The 24,382-nt window shown below is 39.9% G+C and overlaps 1 protein-coding gene across 3 annotated transcripts in view; it reads right to left on the reverse strand.

The window, feature by feature from the left end:
- The window catches only part of ZNF496 (zinc finger protein 496), a 50,540-nt gene that overhangs the window by 20,517 nt on the left and 5,641 nt on the right, over positions 1–24,382 (reverse strand). For 2 of the 3 annotated variants that reach the window (XM_049875124.1, XM_049875122.1), the window contains exons 5-6: positions 23,960–24,036; positions 3,256–3,309 (exon numbers count right to left, since the gene is read on the reverse strand). In XM_049875124.1, the coding sequence (XP_049731081.1) occupies positions 3,256–3,309; positions 23,960–24,036 (131 nt within the window). The remainder of the gene's footprint in view (positions 1–3,255; positions 3,310–23,959; positions 24,037–24,382) is intronic. The other variant, XM_049875123.1, reaches the window with a different exon arrangement.

A 24,382-nucleotide genomic window follows, 5' to 3' on the forward strand; every position in this document is an offset into this window, starting at 1 on the left:
CAGAAAAATAATTCCCCATGACCAAGTGGGATTCATACCAGGTATGCAGGGATGGTTCAACATTAGAAAAACAATCAATGTAATCCAACACATAAATAAAACAAAAGACAAGAAACACATGATTTTATCAATTGATGCAGAAAAGGCATTTGACAAAGTTCAACACTCATTCATGATAAAAACCTCTCAGCAAAACAGGAATACAAGGAAAATTCCTCAACACAATAAAGGGCATTTATACAAAGCCAACAGCCAACATCATTGTAAATGGAGAGAGCCTGAAAACATTCCCACTGAGATCGGGAACCAGACAAGGATGCCCTTTATCACCACTCTTATTCAATATTGTGCTGGAAGTCCTACCCAGAGCAATTAGACTAGATAAAGAAATAGAGGGCAACCAGACTGGCAAGGAAGAAGTAAAAGTATCTCTATTTGCAGATGACATGATCTTATACACAGAAAACCCTAAGGAATCCTCCAGAAAACTACTGAAACTAATAGAAGAGTTCAGCAGAGAATCAGGATACAGGATAAACATACAAAAATCAGTCGTATTCCTCTACACCAGTAAAAAGAACATTGAAGAGGAAATCACCAAATCAATACCACTTACAGTAGCCCCCAAGAAGATAAAATACTTAGGAATAAATCTTACCAGAGATGTAAAAGACATACAAAGAAAACTACAGTGCACTTCTGCAAGAAACCAAAAGAGACATCAGTGGAAGAACATACCTTGCTCGTGGATAGGAAGACTTAACATTATAAAAATGTCTATTCTAACTAAACCGATCTATACATTTAATGCAATTCCAATCCAAATCCCAAGGACATTTTTTAATGGGATGGAGAAACAAATCACCAATTTCATATGGAAGGGAAAGAGGCCTCGGATACATAAGGCATTATTGAAAAAGAAGAACAAAGTGGGAGGCCTTACTTTACCTGATTTTAGAACCTATTATACTGCCACAGTAGTCAAAACAGCCTGATACTGGTACAACAACAAATACATGGACCAATGGAACAGAATTGAGAATCCGGACATAAATCCATCCACATATGAGCAGTTGATATATGACAAAGGCCCCAAAACAGTTAAATGGGGAAAAGACAGTCTTTTTAACAAATGGTGCTGGCAAAACTGGATATCTATCTGCAAAAAAATGAAACAAGACCCATACCTCACTCCATGCACAAAAACTAACTCAAAATGGATCAAAGACCTAAATATAAAATGTAAAACGATAAAGGTCTTGGAAGAAAAAATAGGGACAACGTTAGGAGCTCTAATATATGGTATAAACAGTATACAAAACATTATTAAGAACAAAAAATAAATGCAGAAGAAAAACTAGATAACTGGGAGCTCCTAAAAACCAAACACCTATGCTCATCCAAAGACTTCACCAAAAGAGTAAAAAGACTACCTATAGACTGGGAAAAAGTTTTTAGCTATGACATTTCTGATCAGCGCCTGACCTCTAAAATCTAGATAAGAGTGCAAAAACTCAACTGCAAAAAGACAAATAACCGAATTAAAAAATGGGCAAAATATATGAATAGAGACTTCACTAAAGAAGACATTCAGGTAGCTAACGGATATATGAGGAAATGTTCACGATCATTAGCCGTTAGAGAAATGCAGATCAAAACTACAATGAGATTTCATCTCACTCCAACAAGGCTAGCGTAATCCAAAAACCACAAGAGAATAAATGTTGGAGAGGCTGTGGAGAGAGTGGAACACTTCTACACTGCTGGTGGGAATGTAAAATGGTACAACCACTTTGGAAATCGATTTGGTGCTTCCTTAAAAACCTGGAAATAGAACTAACGTAAAATCAGCAATCCCACTCCTTGGAATATATCCTAGAGAAATAAGAGCCTTTACGCGAACAGATATATGCACACCCATGTTTATTGCAGCACTGTTTACTATAGCAAAAAGATGGACGCAACCAAGGTGCCCATGAACGGATGAATGGATAAATAAATTATGGTATATTCACACAATGGAATACTACGCATCGATAAAGAACGGTGAGGAATCTGTGAAACATTTCATAACATGGAGGAACCTGGAAGGCATTATGCTGAGTGAAATTAGTCAGTTGCAAAAGCATAAATATTATATAAGACCACCAGTATAAGAACTTGAGAAATAGTTTAAACTGAGAAGAAAACATTCTTTTTTGGTTACGAGAAGGGGGAGGGAGGGAGGGAGGGTGGAAGAGGGGCATTCACTAATTAGATAGTAGATAAAGAACTACTTTAGCTGAAGGGAAAGACAGCACACAATAGAGGGGAGGTCAGCACAATTGGACTAAACCATAAGCAAAGAAGTTTCCTGAATAAACTGAATGCTTCGAAGACCAGCGTAGCAGGGGCAGGGGCCTGGGGACCATGGTTTCAGAGGACATCTAAGTCAATTGGCATAATAAAATCTATTAACAAAACATTCTGCACCCCACTTTGAAGAGTGGCATCTGGGGTCTTAAATGCTAGCAAGCAGCCACCTAAGATGCATCAATTGGTCTCAACCCACCTGGATCAAAGGAGAATGAAGAACACCAAGGACACAAGGTGATTATGAGCCCAAGAGACAGAAAGGGCCACATGAACCAGAGACTACATCAGCCTGAGACCGGAAGAACTAGATGGTGCCCAACTACAACAGATGACTGCCCTGACAGGGAACACAACAGAGAACCCCTGAGGGAGCAGGAGAGCAGTGGGATGCAGACCCCAAATTCTCATAAGACCAGACTTCTAGTCTGACCGAGACTAGAAGGATCCCTGTGGTCATGGCCCCCAGACCTTCTGTTGGCCCAGAACAGGAACCATTCCCGAAGCCAACTCTTCAGACATGGATTGGACTGGACAATGGGTTGGAGAGGGGCACTGGTGAGGAGTGAGCTTCTTGGATCAGGTGGACACTTGAGACTATGTTGGCATCTCCTGCCTGGAGGGGAAATGAGAGGGTGGAGGGGGTTAGAAGCTGGCGAAATGGACACGGAAAGAGAGAGTGAATGGAAAGGGTGGGCTGTCTTATTAGGGGAAAGTAATTGGGAGTGTGTAGCAAGGTTTATATGGGTTTTTGTGTGAGAGACTTACTCGATTCATAAACTTCCACTTAAAGCACAATAAAAATTATTTTAAAAAAGAATACATAACAAGTATAACACATAATGTACCTAACAGTCTCAAAATATATGAAGCAAACAATGACAGAATTGAATGGAAAAATACCTGTACGATAATAGTTAGAGCCTTCAACACCAGGTTTAGAAATGGACAGGATATCTAGACAGAAGAACAATAAGGAAATAAAAAACTTGAACAACACTACAGACCAACTAGACTTAATAAACATATACTGAACATTCTACTCAATTACAGCAGAACACACATTTTTCTCAAGTGCACATGGATCATGCTCCATGAAAAACCGTATGCTAGATCATAAAACAAGTATCAATAAATGTAAACAGATGGAAATTACAAAAAGTATCTTCAGCCATAATGGAAAAAAAAAAAAAAGAAGCTAGAAATCAATAACAGAAGGAAAATGGAAAATTCACAAATACGTGGAAATTAAACAACAGTCTTAACCAATGGGTCAAAGAAAAAGATCACAATGAGCTTAAAAAAAAAACATGAAAGCAAAGCCACAACATACCAAAACTTGTGGCATGTGGTGAAGGCATTACTCAGTGGGAAATCTGTAGCTATAAACATCTACATTATAAACAGAAGGAAGATCTCAACTCAGTAAACCTAATTTTACACTCTGAGGAATTCGAAAAAGAAGAAAAAACTAACCCCAAAGATGTTTGAAGTAAGGAAATAATAAAAATTAGCCAAAAGAATCTTGAAACAGAAGAATATAATTAAAGGACTTAACGCTTTGTGATTTCAGAACTTACAACAAAGCTACAGTAAGCAAAACAGTGTGGCACTGGCCTACGGATAGAAATATAGACCAATGGAACAGGACTGAGAGTCCAAAAATAAAACCGTACATCTATGGCCAACTGATTTTCAGCAAAGATGTCAAGTTCATTCATGGGAAAGAACAGTCTCTTTATCCGATGGTGCTGGCACAACTGGATATCCCCGTGCACAGGAATGAAGTCGGACCTCTACCTCACAACCACATACACAAATTGGCTTCAATGGATCAGCAACCTGAATATAAAAGTTAAAACCATAAAACCCTTAAACGAAAACCTAAGGGTAAACTTCACGACCTGGGATTTGGCGTCGGTTTCTTGGATATGACACCTAAAGTGTGAGCAACAAAAGAAGAATAAATAAATTGGACTTGATCAAAATTTAAAACTTTTGTGTTTTAAAGGACATATCAAGTAGTGAAAAGCTCCAAGAATGACAGAAAATATTTGCAAATCATATATCTGATGAAGGTTTAATACACAGACTATATAAAGAACTCCTACAACTCAACAATAGACAAACAACACAATTAAAAAATCAGACAAAGGACTTGAGTAGACATTTCTTCAAAGAAGATATGCGAATGGCCAATAAGCACATGAAAAGTTGCTCAACATCTTCATTAGGCATGGGGAAATGCAAATTGAAACCACAAAGAGACACCACTTCACCCCACTAGGATGCCTATTATCAGAAAAATAAAAAGTGTTGGCAAGGATATGGAGAAGTTAAAATCCTCTTTCAGGGCATGGTGGAATGTAAAGTTTCTGCAAACAGATTTTGGCAGTTCCTCAAAAAGCTAAACATAGAATTATTTATGACCCAGCAATTCCACTCCTAGGTATATGCCCAGAAGAATTGAAAGCAGGGACTCCAACAGATATTTGTACACCAAAATTCACCGCAACGTTATTCACAATAGCCAAGAGGTGGAAACAATTCGAGCGTCCAACAACGGAGGGATGGATAAAGACAATGTGGGCTATACATAAAAAAAAAATACAGAGGAATATTATTCAGCCACAAAAAGGATTCGAGCTCTGATGCACGCTACATCTTGAATCTTGGAGATATCTTGCTGAATGAAATAAGTCAGACAAAAAAAGGACAAATATTGTAGGATGCCACATTTGAAATATCAAAAATAGGCTATTTAACAGAGACTCAGTAGGTTAGTGCTCACCAGGAAGAAGGGGATTTATTGGTTAATTTATTAATAAGACTTGCTATCTGGGGTGACATAGTTTTTAAAATGTTAGTGATGGTTGCATAATGTGGTGAATGTAATTAATGCCACAGAATTATATACTTAAAAAGGGTTAAAAGGGCTAATTTTGTTATAAATATATTACCACTTAAAAATGATTAAAAAAAAAAAACCTAGAAAAAATAGGAAGATTAATATAACAAACATGTACATATCCTTCAACCAGATTCATTTACTTTACATTTTACCATTTGCATTTTCCTCTTTCTCTCACATACATGTAGGTAGGTATGTTTACTTGTTTCCCCTGGATTCTTATCATTTAATATTTGTAGGCATAAGGGGTCCTAGGTGGTACGAATGATAAGCACTCGACTACTAGTTGAAAGGTTGGCAGTTTGAACCCAAAGAGAGGTGCCTCGTAAGAAAAGCCTGGTGATCTGCTTCCAAAAGGTCACAATCTTGAAAACCCTATGGAGCACGGTTCTACTGAGCTGAAAGACTTGATGCCAACTAACAACAGTTGTAGGCATCATGATGTTTTACCCCAAAATACTTCAGTATATACCTTCTTAAGAAAAAGCTCACTGTCCTACACCACCACAGTACTTTCAGCAGTGGCCCTCAACCAAGAGCGATTGTGCCCCAAAGGACATTTGACGATGTCTGCAGACATTTTTGTTTGTCACCACACTGGGTGGAATGCTATTAGCTTCTAGTGGTAGGCACCCGACATCAACATCTGACGTCCAAACACCCTACGATATACAGGACAGCCCTCCACCATAAGGAATTTTCTGGCCAAATGTCAATAGCACCACAATTAAATCCCTGCAGTATATACCTAAGAAATTTAACATTGGTTTAGTAGTATCACCTAATGTCTTTGGAATTATGAAACAGTATTACTTTTTCAAGGAAAAAAATTATGAGGCGTTCCATAGGTGATTGTGATAAGTGGTTAGGATTCAGAATTGCTGGGTTAGAACTTTTTAATGGGCCCTAGAAATTTTGCTAAACATAAACTGTCTTTCAAGGTTGACCAGTAGGAATAAAAGTGAAATTTAATAGTCTTCCATATGTTTACAAGTTTTTAAATATGAACACATCGAATTAGAAAAGATTAAAAGTGCTCCTTTGGGTAGTTGAGGGTGTGGGAAAACATCCCGAGAACTCAGAGGAATGCCTTGTTCTGGACAGAATTTGGAGCATATCCTGTTATACAGCAGTTCTATTTCTAGGAAATTTTCCTAAGGAATTAATCAGAAACATACCAAAGATGTATATAAAAGAATCTACAACACACTGTTCTTTGTAAGAGCAAACAAACTGGAAATCTAAGTGTCCATCCACACACCACTGTAGCATTATACGTGCGTCTGCAGTCAGGAAACAACTTGGTGAATATGCAGACCCACACGTTAGCAGTGGGCTTCTCTGGCAATGGAGTTACATGTGAGATTTCTTTTCTTCTTGATGCCTTTCTCTCTAGTGTTTGAAGTTTTACCTTGTGCTTGTATCACTTTCATTTTACCATTAAAAATTGAAACGACTAATGGACTGCAACGACCGCAGCCTCCGCCAGACTGAGCCCAGTACAGCTAGATGGTGCCTGGCTACCACTGCTGACTGCTCTGACAGGGATTCCAATAGAGGGTCCCAAACAGAGCTGGAGAAAAATGTAGAACAAAATTCTAATTCACAAAAAAGGACCACACTTACTGGCCTGACAGGGACTGGAAAAGCCCCAGAGAGTATGGCCCCTGGACACATTTTTAGCTCAGGAATGAAGCCACTCCTGACATTCACCCTTCAGCCAAAGATTAGACAGGCCCATAAACAAAAGGAGACTAAAAGGGCACACCAGCCCAGGAGCAAGGACGAGAAGGCAGGAGGGAACAGGAAAGCTGGTAATAGGGAACCCGAGGTCAAGAAGGGAGAATGCTGACATGTCGTTGGGCTGGTAACCAATGTCACAAAACATGCGTACTAATTGTTTAATGAGAAACTAGTTGGTTCTATAAAAGTTCATCAAAAGTACAATAATTAAAAAAAAATTGAAACAAAATGTCCACGTACCCACCACCAAGATTTAAAAAATGTTAACGTGTAAGAGTCTAAGCTTCAGATCTTCTTGGAAAGGGCATTACAAGCAGATTGCTGTCTCCAGAGCTTTTCTGCTTCCAACGCCTCCACCCTCCTCACCACCCTAGAGGGAGTCAGCACTCTGGATTTGGTGTTTAATAATTAGTGTATGCTTTTAAATTCCCACTACTGAATAATATTGCAGTACTATCCCGTGTTTTGGAAACCCTGGTGGCATAGTGGTTAAGTGTCACGGCGGCTAGCCAAAAGGTCAGCAGTTCGAATCCAGCAGGCACTCCTTGGAAACCATATGGGGCAGTTCTACTCTGTCCTATAGGGTCGCTATGAGTCGGAATTGACTCAACAGCAATGGGTTTATTCTGTGTTTTAAAATGTTAAACGTGTCTTCCCACTAACCATCATATTAAGATTCACTCACGCCAATGTACGTAGCTCTAACTCATTGACATATACTGATGTGTATAATGTCATACAGTGTGATTTTACCAGTTCTTCTGATCCTAACTTTGTTTCTAGTATTTTGCTGTTACAAGCAACAGTTCAATGAACACCCTTTCCTATCCCCCTTGTCCATGTGTAAGAGTTTCTCCGGGCTCTATATATGTAGAAGTAGAGTTACTGGACCATAAGGAACTCACATCCTTACTGATATGAAATACTTCCACTTTGTTTTTCAAAGTGCAGTACCAAAAGCACATTCCCACTGACAACTCATCAGCACTCCTGTTTCCCAACACCTTTGCCGACAATGGGTATTATCCAATGTTTCATGTTCCCGTGATGCCCCAGGTGGCAGCTATTCCATGTGTTGTAACTCCCCTTTCTTTGACGAACACCTCTTCGGTGGTTTATTGCCCAATCAGGTTTCATTTTCTTTGAGACGATTGTTTATTTTCTTTATTTTTCTGTTTTCCACAGAGCAGCTTTTCCTATATTTTTAAAATCAGCTTATAGTTTTATATATATATCAAGGATAACATTATTTCAATGTTAAAATATTTTTAAATGCATTTAAATCACTTCATGGTGGTAAAAATAATCAGTAATATTAGGGGTACAGGATGAAATGCAAGAAGGAGTTTAACAAATTAATATGGTAATAATTTTGATAAAGAGGCTTCAAAATCAGCCATGTGGTTTTGGAACAAAGAGACCAATACAGAATAAAGTCCAGAAACAAAACTTGGTACACATACATAAAAATTTAATGTACAAGAAGAGAACACTGATCAATGGGGAAGAGAAAGATGATTTCTATTCAGTGTGCCTGATATACTTGGTTGACTACTCAGAAATAAAAACCTAAATTTTTAAGCTTAATTATAACTAATACAAAAACAAAAAAACTTAAAGTACCAAAAGAAAAAAAGTCTTGCAGAATAAAAATTAGAAACTGTGTGAAAAAATGATTGGCAGATTCTCCATAATAACATAGCAAATATCTACAATAAGAAAGCAGCATGCATGAAATTAAAAGAAAAATAACAAACTGGGAAAAAATGCACACCACTTATGAAAGACAAAGGGTATTTAAAACAAAAAGAGCCCTTACAATTGGAAAAGCCTCCATCCAAATTAAAAAAAAAAAAAAAAAGGACAAGAAAGTAAATATTTAATAAATATGTGAGAAAAAAAAGTTCACCCTCACTAGTACAAGAAAAAAATGTACATAAAATACCATTTTCAAGCATCATTTTGATGAATATTCAAAACGAAAAGTGATGGAATTTCATCAATTATCATTATACATAAAAATGCAGCTTTAGAAACACTTTAAACAACTTTAGCCTAGAGGCCAAAATTTCCATGAGCCAGTCCTAGAAAACTCTCCAGAATCTTTAAAAAAGCTACCATAACTAAGTAAAGTTAACAAGGTCCAGAATACAAGGTCAATAAACAAAAATCAATTGTATTTTTATATATTAGTGACAATGGAAAATGAAGTATATACACACACACACACATATATATAAACATGCCATTTACAATAACATCAAAAAACATGAAATTCTTACGGAAAAGTTTTACAAAACATGTGCAAGACCTGTACACTTAAGAACTAAATAAATGGAAAGTTTTCACATGTTTATGGGATGGAGGACTCCATACTGTTAAGATGTCATTTCTTCCTGAAATGATCTACAGATTCAGTGCAATCCCAAACAAAAATTCCAGAAGGCTTTTTTGTGGTAATTGATAAACTCATTGCAAAATTTAAATGGGCATGCAAAACACCTGGAGTAGCCAAAAGAACTTTAAAAACAAGAGCCAAGTTGCAAAATTTACTAAAAAGTTGCAGTGGTATTGGCATAACGGATCAAAATATAGATCAGTATAACAGATGGAGCACAGAGGTCCAGACATATATGGACAATGGATTTTTAGCAAGGGTGCCAAAGCAATTCAATGGGGAAAGGAACTTCTTTTATTTATTCCTCTTACCAATGAACCCTGCTGGTGCAGTGGTTAAGCACTTGGCTGCTAACCCACAGGTCAGCTGTTTGAACCCACTCGCCACTCCATGGGAGAAAGATGTGGCAGTCTGTTTACATAAAGATTTACAGCCACGGAAACCCTATGTGGCAGTACTGCTCTATCCTATAGGGTCACTATGAGACAAAATTGACTTGACAGCAGTGGCTGATACCTCATACCATATGCAAAAAAAAAATCTGAAATGAATCACAGACCAACTATAAAGCTTCTAGAAAGACATAAACACTGGAGAAAATCTTTGTGACACTGGGGTAGACAAAGATCTGTTAGATAGGACGGGAAGCATAAACCATAAAAGAAAACTTGATAAATTGGACTTCATCAAAATTAAAGACGTCTAACCTTCAAAAGGAGCTCTGGTGGTGAAATGGTTAAGAGCTCACTCAGGCTGCTAACCAAAAAGCTGGTCGGCAGTTTGAATCCATGGAATCCATCAGCCCCTCCTTAGAAATCCTAAGGGGCAGTTCTACTTTGTCTGATAGGGTCACTATGAATTGGAATTGACTCAAGGGCACACAACAACAGCAAATCTTCAAAAGACACAAACAATGAAAAGGCAAGTCATGGACATGCAGAAAATACTTCTAATACACATCTGACGAAGAAATTTTACCCAGAAAATAAATGTATGTTTATGGACACACGTGTGTATCTTGTTGTTGTTGCTGTTCCAACTCATAGTGACCCTATGTACAACAGAAGTAAACACTGCCCAGTTCTGGGCTGTTCTCACAATTGTTGCTATGCTTGAGTCCATTGTTGCAGCCACTGTCAGTCCATCTCATTGAGGGTCTTCCTCTTTTTCGCTGACCCTCTGCTTTACCAAGCATGATGTCCTCCTTCAGGGACTGATCCCTCCAGACAACAGGTCCAATGTGAGACGTAGTCTCACCATCCTTGCTTCCAAAGAGCATTCTGGTTGCCCTTCTTCCAAGACAGATATGTTTGTTCTTTTGGCAGTCCACGGTATATTCAATATTCTTCACCAACACCACAATTTAAAGGTGTCAGTTCTTCTTTGGTCTTCCTTATTCATCATCCAGCTTTCACTTGCGTATGAGGCAACTGAAAACACCATGGCTTGGGTCAGGTGCACCTTAGTCTTCAAGGTGACAGCTCGGCTTTTTAACATTTTCAAGAGATCTCTTGCAGCTAATTTGCCCAATGCAATGCGTCTTTTGATTTCTTGACTGCTGCTTCCACGGGTGTTGATGGTGCATCCAAGTAAAACGAACTCCTTGACAACCCCAATCTTTTCTCCATTTATCATGATGTTGCTCATTGGTCCAGTTGTGAGGATTTTTGTTTTCTTTATGTTGAGGTGCAATCCATACTGAAGGCTGTGGTCTTTGACCTTCATCAGTGAGTGCTCCAAGTCATCTTCACTTTGAGCAAGCGAGGTTATGTCATCTATATGACGCAGGTTGTTAATGAGTCTTCCTCTGATCCTGATGCCCCGTTCTTCATATAGTCTAACTTCTCAGATTAATTGCTCAGTATGGTTTTTTTTTTTTTTATAGATGGAATAGGTATGGTTAAAGGTTACAACCCTGATGCACACCTTTCCTGACTTTAAACCAATCAGTATCCCCCTGTTCTGACCGAACAACTGCCTCTTGATCTACATAAAGGTTCCTCATGAGCACAATTAAGTGTCCTGGAATTCCCGTTCTTCGCAGTGTTATCCGTAATTTGTTATGATCCACACAGTCAAATGCCTTTGCCTAGTCAATAAAACCCAGGTAAACATCCTTCTGGTGTTCTCTGCTTTCAGCCAGGATCCGTCTGACATCAGCAGTGACAGCCCTGGTTCCACGTCCTCTTCTGAACCCGGCCTGAATTTCAGGCAGTGCCCTGTTGACACACTGCTGCAGCTGCTTTTGAATGATCTTCAGCAGAATTTTGCTTGCGTGTGATATTAATGACATTGTTCAATAATTTCTGCATTCGGCTGGATCACCTTTCTTGAGAATAGGCATAAATATGGATCTCCTCTAGTCGGCTGGCCAGGTAGCTGTCTTCCAAATTTCTTGGCACAGACGAGTGAGCACTTTCAGTGCTGCATCTGTTTGTTGAAACATCTCAACTGGTGTTCCATCAATTCCCAGAGATTTGTTCTTCACCGATGCCTTCAGTGCAGCTTGGACTTCTTCCTTCAGTACCATTGGTTCCTGATCATGTTACCTCCTGACATGGTTGAATGTCAACCAACTCTTTTTGGTATGGTGACTCTGTGTATTCCTTCCATCTTCTTTTGATGCTTTCTGAATCATTTAATATTTTCCCCGTAGAATCCTTCAGTATCATAACTCGAGGCTTGAATTTTTTCTTCCATTCTTTCAGCTTGAGAAATGCTGAACACATTCTTCCCTTTTCGTTTTCTATCTCCAGCTCTTTGCACACATCATCATGATACTTCATCTTCTTGAGCCACTTTTTGAAATCTTCTCTTCAGCTCTTTTACTTCATTTTTTTCTTTTGCTTTAGCTACTCGACATTCAAAAGCAAGTTTCAGAGTCTCTTCTGACATCCATTTCAGTCTTTCCTTTCTCTCCTGTGTTTTTAATGACCTCTTGCTTTCTTCATGTATGATGTCCTTGCACAACTCGCCTGGTCTTTGGTCACTGGTGTTCAATGCATCAAATCTATTATTGAGATGGTCTCTAAATTCAGGTGGGATATACTCAAGGCCATTCTTTGGCTCTCATGGACTTGTTCTAATCTTCTTCAGTATCAACTTGAACTTGCATATGAATAACTGATGGTCTGATCTGCAGTCCGCCCCTGGCCTTATTCTGACTGATGATATTGAGATTTTCCATCATCTCTTTCCACACATGTAGTTGATTTGATTCCTGTGTATTCCATCTGGTGAGGTCCATGTGCATAGTCACCATTTATGCTGGTGAAAAAAGGCATTTGCAATGAAGAAGTTGTTGGTCTTGCAAAATTCAATCATGATATTTCTGGCATTGTTTCCATCACCAAGCCCATATTTTCCAACTACCAATCCTTCTTCTTTGTTTCCAACTTTCATATTCCAATCACCAATAATTATCAGTGCATCCTGATTGCACAGTTGATCAATTTCAGACGACAGAAGCTGGTAAAATCTTCAATTTCTTCATCTTTGGCCTTAGTCTTTGGTGTGTAAATTTGAATAAAAGTCATACTAACTGGTCTTCCTTGTAGGCGTATGGATATTATTCTACCACTGACGGCACTGTACTTCTATGTATCTTCTTAGAACACAATAATAAGAATACAAGCAACCCAATAAAGAAATACAGAAAAGAAACTATTTGAACACTTCACAAAAGAAGATGTATAAATGGCCCACATGCACATGAACAATGAACAATTTCATTAGTCAACAGGGAAATGAAAATTAAAACCACAATATCCACTTTAATGGAAAAAACAACAAAAAAGGCAATACCAAGAGTTAGTGAAGATGTGGGACAAGTGGAACACTCACTCACTGCTGGTAGATGTGTAAAGTGATATAACCATTACAGAAACCAGCAGCTTCTCATATAATTAATCATATGACCCAGTAATTCCACTCCTAGGTAACTATCCCAGAGATGTGGAAACATGTGTCCACAAGACTTGTTCATGGAAACTTCATTCATAACGGCCAAAAATGGAGGTAACTCAAAGGCTCATCGACAGATAAATGGATAAACGAATTGTGATATATCTGGACAATGGAATACTACTCAGCATTAAAATGGAAGGAACTACTGATATACACAACTTGAATGAAGCTCAAGTCACTGTGCTAACTAAGAAAAGCCAGCCAGGCACAAAAGACCACATACTGTATGACTGATTCCACGCATATGAAATTCTAGAACAAGAAAAACTAATGTATTCTGACAAAAAAGGAGACCAGTCATTGCCTGGAGCTGGGGGCATGGCTTCCCTGCAAAGGGACATAAGGGAACTTTTGGGGTGACAGAAATGTTCTTTATCGTGATTGAGGTGGTGGTTGCATGAGTGCATACATGTGCCAAAAACTCCCTAAAGTTTGCACTTAAAACTGCTGTTGTTCGTTGTCATCATGCCAATTCTAACTCATGGTGACCCCATGTGTGTAAAATAGAACTGTGCACCACAGAGTTTTCAAGGCTGCGACCCTTTGGAGGCAGATCGCTAGGGCTGTCTTCTGAAGTGCCTCTGCAGGGGTTCAAACCCCCAACCTTCTGGCTAGTAGTTGAGTACCATTTGCACCACCTAGACGTTCCTGCACTTAAAATAGGTATATAGTATTATGTGCAAACTAAAGCTCAAAAGTAGATTTTAATAAATAAAAAATGTAGAGAATTTCATTTTGAAAAAGATTAAAAAGAATGTTAATTTAAAAAATGAAGAGCTACTGAATGATTACACATAAAACCGTCCTGTTAAAAATCATTTTAAAACCTTATCCAATTCATCAAAGCTAACGTGACCAACACTGGAGCATTGAAAAGTAGGGGATTTGGAGGTCTTTTGTACTATTCTTGCAATCTTCTCCAAGCTTGAAATTAATTCCCAATAAAAAGTTAGAAATAAAAATAAATGAACAGACAAAATTCTTCAAATTTCCAAAAGTTAATTTGGGGTTTAGAACAGGGCTTCTCAAACTTGCATGCACATATGACTCACCTAGGCATCTTGTTAAGAAAATTCTGATCTAGTAGGTCTGAGGCGGGGCCTGAGAGTCTGCATTTGCACAAGCCCAAAAATGGCTCTGTGCTCCTATGAAGAGATGGTTGTGAGAGGGAACCCTGTCCTCTCAAGCCAAGCTCCACAGAGGGAACACAAGGGCCTCATGTAGCCACTGGATCTCCTTACAAGGCCTTGCAGGAGAGAAACTGATTTTGCTGAAGACCAGTCTTTTAACGGGGAAAAATCGTAATTACTACTGTTGATAAAGTGTGAAAGAGGCCAGTGTTTTCAGACAGTGCTGTGGGTGGTGTAGTAGGCTTTTGAAGAAAAAAATGGGATACGTATCAAGAGATTTGGATATTTGTTCCCTTTGACCCAGTAACCTTCCTTCTGAGAATCCATTCAAAACTGGAAATAGGAAGAAAGCTTAGGGCACAAAGACAGTCATCACACGGGTGGAAGCAAACCAAACGTCCAACAGTCGGGTAAGTCCCAGTCCCAGTCTCTGATGACCAAATCTGACACAGCCACTTAGCAGGATATCCAGGGAACTTTTATAATTACATGGGAAAATGCTTCCATGTTGGGGGGAAGTAAGATAACAGGATACAATGATACACGGCACGATCCTAGTGATGCACACAAACAAGGCGGCAGAGGAAAAAAGTCGGGAAGGAAGTTTGTTGAAACATTCAGAAGTCTTCTCAGGTGGCTGGGAACAAAGGACACCCTTTTCCTTTCCAAGCTTTGCCAATGTTTTAGAGTTAAGAAGGGACGGGGAAGGAGATAAACAAGTATGTTTAAAATTAGATCTTCAGTCCTAGCCACAGCAATTAGGCTAGACAAAGAAATAAAGGGCATCCGGATTGGCAAAGAGGAAGTAAAATTATCTCTATTTGCAGATAACATGATCTTATACACAGAAAACCCTAAGGAATCCTCCAGAAAACTACTGAAACTAATAGAAGAGTTTGGCAGAGTCTCAGGTTATAAGATAAACATACAAAAATCACTTGGATTCCTCTACATCAACAAAAAAAACATCGAAGAGGAAATAACCAAATCAATAACATTCACAGTAGCCCCCAAGAAGATAAAATATTTAGGAATAAATCTTACCAAAGTTGTAAAAGGCCTATATAAAGAAAACTACAAAGTACTACTACAAGAAACTAAAAAGGACCTACTTAAGTGGAAAAACATACCTTGCTCATGGATAGGAAGACTTAACATATTAAAAATGTCTATTCTACCAAAAGTGATCTATATTTACAATGCACTTCCGATCCAAATTCCAATGACATTTTTAAAAAATGTGATGGAGAAACAAATCACCAACTTCATATGGAAGGGAAAGAAGCCTCGGATAAGTAAAAAAAAAAAAAGTAAAGCATTACTGAAAAAGAAGAAGAAAGTGGGAGGCCTCACTCTACCTGATTTTAGAACATATTATACAGCCACAGTAGTCAAAACAGCCTGGTACTGGTACAATTAACAGGCACATAGACCAATGGAACAGAATTGAGAACCCAGATATAAATTCATGCATACATTAGCAGCTGATATTTGACAAAGGCCCAGTGTCAGTTAATTGGGGAAAAGATAGTCTTTTTAACAAATGGTGCTGGCATAACTGGATATCCATTTGCAAAAGAATGAAACAGGACCCATACCTCACACCACGCACAAAAAACTAATCCAAGTGGATCAAAGACCTAAAGATTAAAACGATAAAGATCATGGAAGAAAAAATAGGGACAATGTTAGGAGCCCTAATACAAGGCATAAACAGAATACAAAACGTTACCAAAAATGATGAAGAGAAACCAGATAACTGGGAGCTCCTAAAAATCAAACACCTATGCTCATCTAAAGACTTCACCAAAAGAGTAAAAAGACCACCTACAGATTGGGAAAGAATTTTCGGCTATGACATCTCCGACCAGCGCCTGATCTCTAAAATCTATAGGAGTTTGTTAAAACTCAACCACAAAAAGACAAACAACCCAATCAAGAAGTGGGCAAAGAATATGAACATGCACTTCACTAAAGAAGATATTCAGGCAGCTAACAGATACATGAGAAAATGCTCTCGATCATTAGCCATTAGAGAAACGCAAATTAAAACTATGATGAGATTCCATCTCACTCCAACAAGGCTGGCATTAATCCAAAAAACATAAAATAATAAATGTTGGAGAGGCTGCGGAGAGATTGGAACTCTTATACACTGCTGGTGGGAATGTAAAATGGTACAACCACTTTGGAAATCTATCTGGCGCTTCCTTAAAAAGTTAGAAATAGAACTACCATACAACCCAGAAATCCCACTCCTCGGAATATACCTTAGAGAAATAAGAGCCTTCACACGAACAGATATATGCACACCCAAGTTTATTGCAGCTCTGTTTACAATAGCAAAAAGCTGGAAGCAACCAAGGTGTCCATCAACGGATGAATGGTTAAATAAATTGTGGTACAGTCACACAATGGAATACTACGCATCGATAAAGAACAGTGACGAATCTGTGAAACATTTCATGACATGAAGGAACCTGGAAGGCATTATGCTGAGCGAAATTAGTCAGAGGCAAAAGGACAAATATTGTATAAGACTACTATTATAAGATCTTGAAAAACAGTATAAACTGAGAACACATACTTTTGTGGTTACGAGGCGGGGAGGGAGAGTGGGAGAGGGTTATTTACTGATTAGTTAGTAGATAAGAACTACTTTAGGTGAAGGGAAGGACAATACTTAATACACGGAAGGTCAGCTCAACTCGACTGGACCAAAAGCAAAGAAGTTTCCGGGATAAAATGAATGCTTCAAAGGTCAGCGGAGCAAGGGCGGGGGTTTGGGGACTTGGCTTAAGGGGACTTCTAAGTCAATTGGCAAAATAATTCTATTATGAAAACATTCTGCATCCCACTTTGAAATGTGGTGTCTGGTGTCCTAAATGCTAACAAGCGGCCATCTAAGATGCATCAATTGGTCTCAACCCACCTGGAGCAAAGGAGAATGAAGAACACCAAGGTCACACGATAACGAAGAGCCCAAGAGACAGAAAGGGCCACATGAACCAGAGACCTACATCATCCTGAGACCAGAAGAACTAGATGGTACCTGGCCACAACCGGTGACTGCCCTGACAGGAAGCACAACAGAGAACCCCTGAGGGAGCAGGAGATCAATGGGATGCAGACCCCAAATTCTCATAAAAAGACCAGACTTAATGGTCTGACTGAGACTAGAAGAATCCCGGCAGTCATGGTCCCCAAACCTTCTGTTGGCCCAGGACGGGAACCATTCCCGAAGAGAACTCATCAGCCATGGAAGGGACTGGACAGTGGGTAGGAGAGAGATGCTGATGAAGAGTGAGCTACCTGTATCAGGTGGACACTTGAGACTGTGTTGGCATCCCCTGTCTGGAGGGGGGATGGGAGGGTAGAGAGGGTTAGAAACTGGCAAAATTGTCACGAAAGGAGAGACTGGAAGGGCTGACTCATTAGGGGAAGAGTAAGTGGGAGTAAGGAGTAAGCTGTATATAAGCTTATATGTGACAGACTGACTTGATTTGTAAACGTTCACTTAAAGCTCAATAAAAATTATTGTAAAAAAAAAAAATCAGATCTTCAGCGGAGACATTGGCTACCAGGAAGATGGAGAAGACACACTTTTCCCTATTTCTCCCATGAAGTACAACTAAAAACCCTGGACATTATAGATAAAACAAACACAAGAACACTGAAAAGGACAGTCAAGAAAGCAGCCGAGCTAGGGAACCAGAGTTTTCTTTTTGCTTAATATCAATACAGACCTTACAGACGTCAAAGGATGGTAGAGGATTACCACAGGTAACTGCACACACATGAATTTGATAACTTTGGTGAAAAGAACGCATTATTTGAAAAACACACACTACCACAACTCAACCACTATGAAACAATTTGAATAGCCCTATAGGCATTAAGGAGCCCTGGTGGCACAATGGTTACAGAGCTTGGCTGCTGACCAGAAGGTCAACAGTTTGAATCCACCACCAGTTCCTTGGAAACCCTATGGGGCAGTTCTACTCTGTCCTATCGGGTCACTATGAGTCAGAATCTACTCGATGGGAATGGGTTTGGTTTGGTGTAGAGCCATTAAGGAAACTGAATTCATAATTAAAATATCACCCCCCTTCCAAATCTCTAGGTTCATATGGTTTCACTAGAGAATTCTACAAAATATTTAAAAAAGAATTAACAACAATTCTATATAATCTCTTTGAGAAAACAAATGAGGAGAGGGCACTTCCCAATGCATTTTACAAAGCTAGTACTACCTTGATACCAAAACTAACAAAGACGGTATAGAGAAAGAAAAACACAGACCAATATCCCTCATTAATATATATGCAAAAATCCTTCCAAAATATTAATAAAAAGGATTTAGCAATATATACATAGCATCTTACACTCTGACAGAGTGGGGCTTATTCCAGGGATGCAAGGCTGATTCAATATGCAAAAAATCAAGTGACATAATGCATCATATTACCTAGCTAGACCAGAAAAATCACATGATCATATCAGCTGATACAGACAAAGCATCTGACAAAATTTAACAACCGTTCATGATAAAAACTCTTCGAAAAATAGGAATACAGGGGAACTCCCTCATTTAGATAAAGAACATCTATTATTAAAACAAAAACCCTACAGCTAACATTTTACTTAGTAGTGAAAGGCTGAATGCTTTCCCCTTATGACTGGGTACAAGACAAGGATGTCTGTTGTCTCCTCTATAACTAAACACAGTATTGGATGTTTCAGTCTGTAAAATGAGACCAGAAAATGAAATAAAAACCTACAGATAGAAAAGGAAGAAATAAAACTTTTTGCAGGCGAACTTTTTGTCATCTAGTTGATTTGGACCTATGGTGACTCCATATATACACGACTGCTAACTGACAGGTTAGAGTTCTGAGTCTACCCAGTGGCTCCTCAGAAGAAAGGCTTGAGGACCTACTTCCAGAAAACATGCTGCTGAGAACTCTGCGGCACACGGCTCTGTTCTGACACACACGAGGTCACCAGGAGTCTGAGAACTCTGTGGTGCACGGCTCTGTTCTGACACACACGAGGTCACCAGGAGTCTGAGAACTCTGTGGCACACGGCTCTGTTCTGACACACAGGGGATCACCAGGAGTCTGAGAACTCTGTGGCGCACGGCTCTGTTCTGACACACACGAGGTCACCAGGAGTCTGAGAACTCTGTGGCGCACGGCTCTGTTCTGACACACACGAGGTCACCAGGAGTCTGAGAACTCTGCGGCACACGGCTCTGTTCTGACACACAGGGGATCACCAGGAGTCTGAGAACTCTGTGGCGCACGGCTCTGTTCTGACACACACGAGGTCACCAGGAGTCAGAACCAACCTGACAGCAACCGTTTATCTGCAGATGTCTACGTAGAAAATCCCAAGAAATCTATTAAAAGAGACTTGTACTAACCTGTGAGGTCAGCGAAGTTGCGTAATACAAAATAAGCACTCAAAATCAATTGTAGGACCAAAAGCAAAGAAGTTTCCGGGATAAACTGAAAGCTTCGAAGGTCAGCGGAGCAAGGGCGGGGGTTTGGGGACTATGGCTTAAGTGGACTTCTACGTCAATTGGCAAAATAATTCTATTATGAAAACATTCTGCATCCCACTTTGAAGTGTTGCGTCTGGAGTCTTAAATGCTAACAAGTGGCCATCTAAGATGCATCAATTGGTCTCAACCCACCTGGAGCAAAGGAGAATGAAGAACACCAAGGTCACACGATAACGAAGAGCCCAAGAGACAGAAAGGGCCACATGAACCAGAGACCTACATCATCCTGAGACCAGAAGAACTGGATGGTGCCTGGCCACAACCGATGACTGCCCTGACAGGGAGCACAACAGAGAACCCCTGAGGGAGCAGGAGATCAGTGGGATGCAGACCCCAAATTCTCATAAAAAGACCATACTTAATGGTCTGACTGAGACTAGAGGAATCCCGGCGGGCATGGTCCCCAAACCTTCTGTTGGCCCAGGATGGGAACCATTCCCGAAGAGAACTCATCAGCCATGGAAGGGACTGGACAGTGGGTAGGAGAGAGATGCTGATGAAGAGTGAGCTACCTGTATCAGGTGGACACTTGAGACTGTGTTGGCATCTCCTGTCTGGAGGGGGGATGGGAGGGTAGAGAGGGTTAGAAACTGGCAAAATTGTCACGAAAGGAGAGACTGGAAGGGCTGACTCATTAGGGGGAGAGTAAGTGGGAGTAAGGAGTAAGGTGTGTATAAGCTTTTATGTGACAGACTGGCTTGATTTGTAAACGTTTACTTAAAGCTCAATAAGAATTATTTTTAAAAATACAAAATAGAAATAGAAATACAATTGTATTTCCATGTACTAGAAATGAACACATTGACGTCAAAATTAAAAAATACAATACCATTTACAACTGCCCAAAGAAATAAAAAACTTAGGAATACATTTAACAAAATATGCACAAGATTTGTAAGCTGAAAATCATCTGGAAGCTGATTTACAAAATCAAAGAAGAAATAAATAAACAGAGAGACATATTGTGTTCACAAATTGAAAGAGTCAGATAGCAAAAATTCCAATTTTCTCCAAATTGACATTCAGGTTTAATAAAATTCCCATGAAAATCCCAGTGAGGCTTTTTGCAGGCTTAGACAAGGTTACTGTAAAATTCATACAGAAAGGCAAAGGGACTAAAACAGCTAAAATAATTTTGAAAGAGAATAAAGTAGGAGGAAGTAGTCTATCCAATTTGAAGACATATATAGCTACAGTAATCAAGACTGCATGGTCTTAGCAGAGGGACAGACAGATGGATCAATGTAACAGAATACAGACCCCACATAAATATGCCCAACTGATTTTTTGACAAAGGTGCAAAAACAATTTAATGGAAGAATGATAGCCTTTTCAACAAATGGTGCTAGAGCAACTGGGCGTCCACAGGCAGAAAAAAAAAAAAAGCAATACAGACCTTATACAAAAATTAACTTAACATGGGTCACAGACTTACATATAAAATATAAAACTTTTAGGAAAAACCATAGTACAGTATCTTCAGTATCTAGGACTAGGCAATGAGTTCTTGGACTTGATATCAAAAGCATGACCCTTATAAGGAAAAAATCTATAAACTAGACTTAATCTAAATTAAAAACTTTTGCTCTTTTGGAGACCCTGTTAAGAGGATGAAAGGACAAGCTACGGACTGGGAGAAAATATCTGGAAACCATATACCGAACAAAGGACAAGTACCTGGAATATATAGAGTTCTTAAAGCTCAACAGTAAAAAGGCATATAGTCCAGTTAGAACATGAGAAAAAAACATGAAGAGACATTTCACCAAACAGGACACACAGGTGGCAAATGAGCCCACACAAGGATGTTCGACATCATTAGCTATCACGTAAATGCTAATTTAAACCAGAATAAGATATCACTGCTTGCCCATCAAAATGGCTAACATAAAAAACAGAGACACTACCAAACGCTTGGGAGGATGCAGAGATTGTGGACCATGCACACACTGCCGGTGGGAACGTACACTGGAACAGCCACCCTGGAAAAGGGTAAGGCAGTTTCCTACAAAGCCTCGTGCTTACCACACAATCCAACAATTGCCCTCCTGGGCATTTATCCCAGGGAAATGAAGACTTGTGTTCACACAAAAACCTTTACAGAAATGTTTATAGCAGCTTTATTCATAAATGCCCCCAAACTGGAAACAACCCAGATGCCCTTCAACGGGCAAATGGTTAAACAAACTAGTACATCCATATCATGGAATACTACTAAACAATAAAAAGGAACAAACTATCGATACATGTTGCAACCTGGATAAATCTCCATACGACTATGCTGAGTGAAAAAAGCCAACCCCCAAAAGTATATACTGTATGAATCCATTTATATAACATTCTTGAAATGATAACATGAGAAGGAAAAAAGATTACTGGTTGCAAGGGAGGGAGTGGGGGCAGGAGAGAAGCGGGTGTAGGCATAAAACGGCCACGATGGAATCCGCTGGTAAGTCAAAGGTATTCTGCATCCTGACCGTATCAATGTCAAAATCCTGGTTGTGACACTATTTTACAAGACGCTACCACCGGAGGAAAGAGGTAAAGAGTATAAGGGATCCCTCTGGATTATTTCTTACAACTGCTTGTGAATCTACAATTATCTAAAAATAAAAAGTTTAATTAAAAAACTAAGAAAAAAACTTGTGAGGGTGACTTCTGCTGCATTGGGAAGAAACTATGTCTTCAGTAGCGTGACAAAGTAGCATTGATTTATGTATGCAATCTCACTCTGTGCACGGCATTTCCTAGGGAGCTGCAAGAATCCACAGACGAAGACCAAACCTCGTAGATGCTAGTGTTACAGTATCCCCTTGCACATTGTACTGGTCAAAGGTCTTAATTTTTAATGAGAAAAAGGAGCATTTCTTCACTTTGGACGTTTGGGTTCAACAACAACCATCACGGTACACACCATTCAGCACACTAGGTGCTGAAACACATGTGTTGTGGGCTAAGGTGCAGGGGTGTGTGCCGGCTTTCCTCTGGCATGGAAGGCAGGGAGCAAGATGCCTCCCACCTCACCTAACAGCTGACTCCTTCCCATGCTTAGTCCTACCCACTTCCCCCAACTTACAGCCATGTCAAATGCCCTGGGCTGAGAGCAAGCTGTTCTTTTTCCTACATTTCTCTGTGCCACGTTTACGGAGAGTCTCCTACGCTTTAGGCAGTTTTCCCTCTGCTGGGCAACAACAATTAACAAGAGTCCAAACCATCATGAAGCCCACATTCTAATGGCAAGAGCTAATGCTTTAGTAACTAAATATCATGCCAGGCAGTGGAAAGTGTTAGGAAGAAGGATCAAGGTGGATATGGTAGGAAACCATGGTCTAAGGCAGCACCTAGAAACAGGTGAGTAAGAGCACCAGCAGGTACGAGCTCACCATCCCCACCAGGACACCAGAACACAGGAAAGTTGCCAAGGAAATTCTCAAGACCCCACCAGTGGTTGTGTGACGACAGTGAAATGGTCTGTTTCATTTTCCCTCTATTTCCCGACATTTCTGAAATACAGTCACAACTAGGATTACTACCAAAAAATGCCCCCGAGGAGTACAAGAGTGAAGAGGGCTCCCTTCTTCACAGGAGGAGAGAGATCCCTGGGATGCAAAGAGGCCAATCCAGAGTGACTCCTGGGCTGTAAAACCAGGATGCAGGCATTTGTTTTCTGCAGTGATTGTCTGCACAAAGCTGAAAAGCGGCCTCGCAGTGAGAAGCTGGGATTAGGCAGTCAGGAGGAGGGACGGGGACATCTCTTCAGCTCACATCCTTCCATTTTTCTGGGCTGGGGTTGGACAGGCTGGGCTCCTGGGAAAACTGCTCTGGCGGGAGGTGCAGGGTTTAGAGGGAGACGAACACGGGGTTATCAAGGGCCCTCGCAGAATGCACTCACCAGAGGCAGCTGGAAGGTGGTCACCTGCTGTGTGTCCCTCAAACTCTCTTCCTGAAGAAGGGCAGGGTCTTGCGAAACTGAAAGATACAGGAAAAGGGTGTTCCAAAGGAGCCAAGTATGGTCCTGGCACTTCTCTAGCTCCCTACGGTCCTCTGAATTTCAGTTTTGTTGGGTGAGGAAAGTCACAAGAGAACAGCCAACAGGCAGCTGTTTCACCAACTTTTCATAGACTCCTAGGTCTTTTCTCACCAATAAAACGGAGATTACGAGACAATGCTTATGAAAAGCGTTTCACAACTCCAAGGAGATTTCTCAGTTTTTCAGACAGGAATATGGGCTTTAAAAGGGACTGTTGTTACTGTCAGTTGCCACCGATCCCAACTCCAGGAGACCTCATGTGTGCAGAGAAGAGCTGCTCCACAG

This window comes from Elephas maximus, chromosome 2 (assembly GCF_024166365.1).
Source record: "Elephas maximus indicus isolate mEleMax1 chromosome 2, mEleMax1 primary haplotype, whole genome shotgun sequence".
NCBI lineage: Eukaryota > Metazoa > Chordata > Mammalia > Proboscidea > Elephantidae > Elephas > Elephas maximus.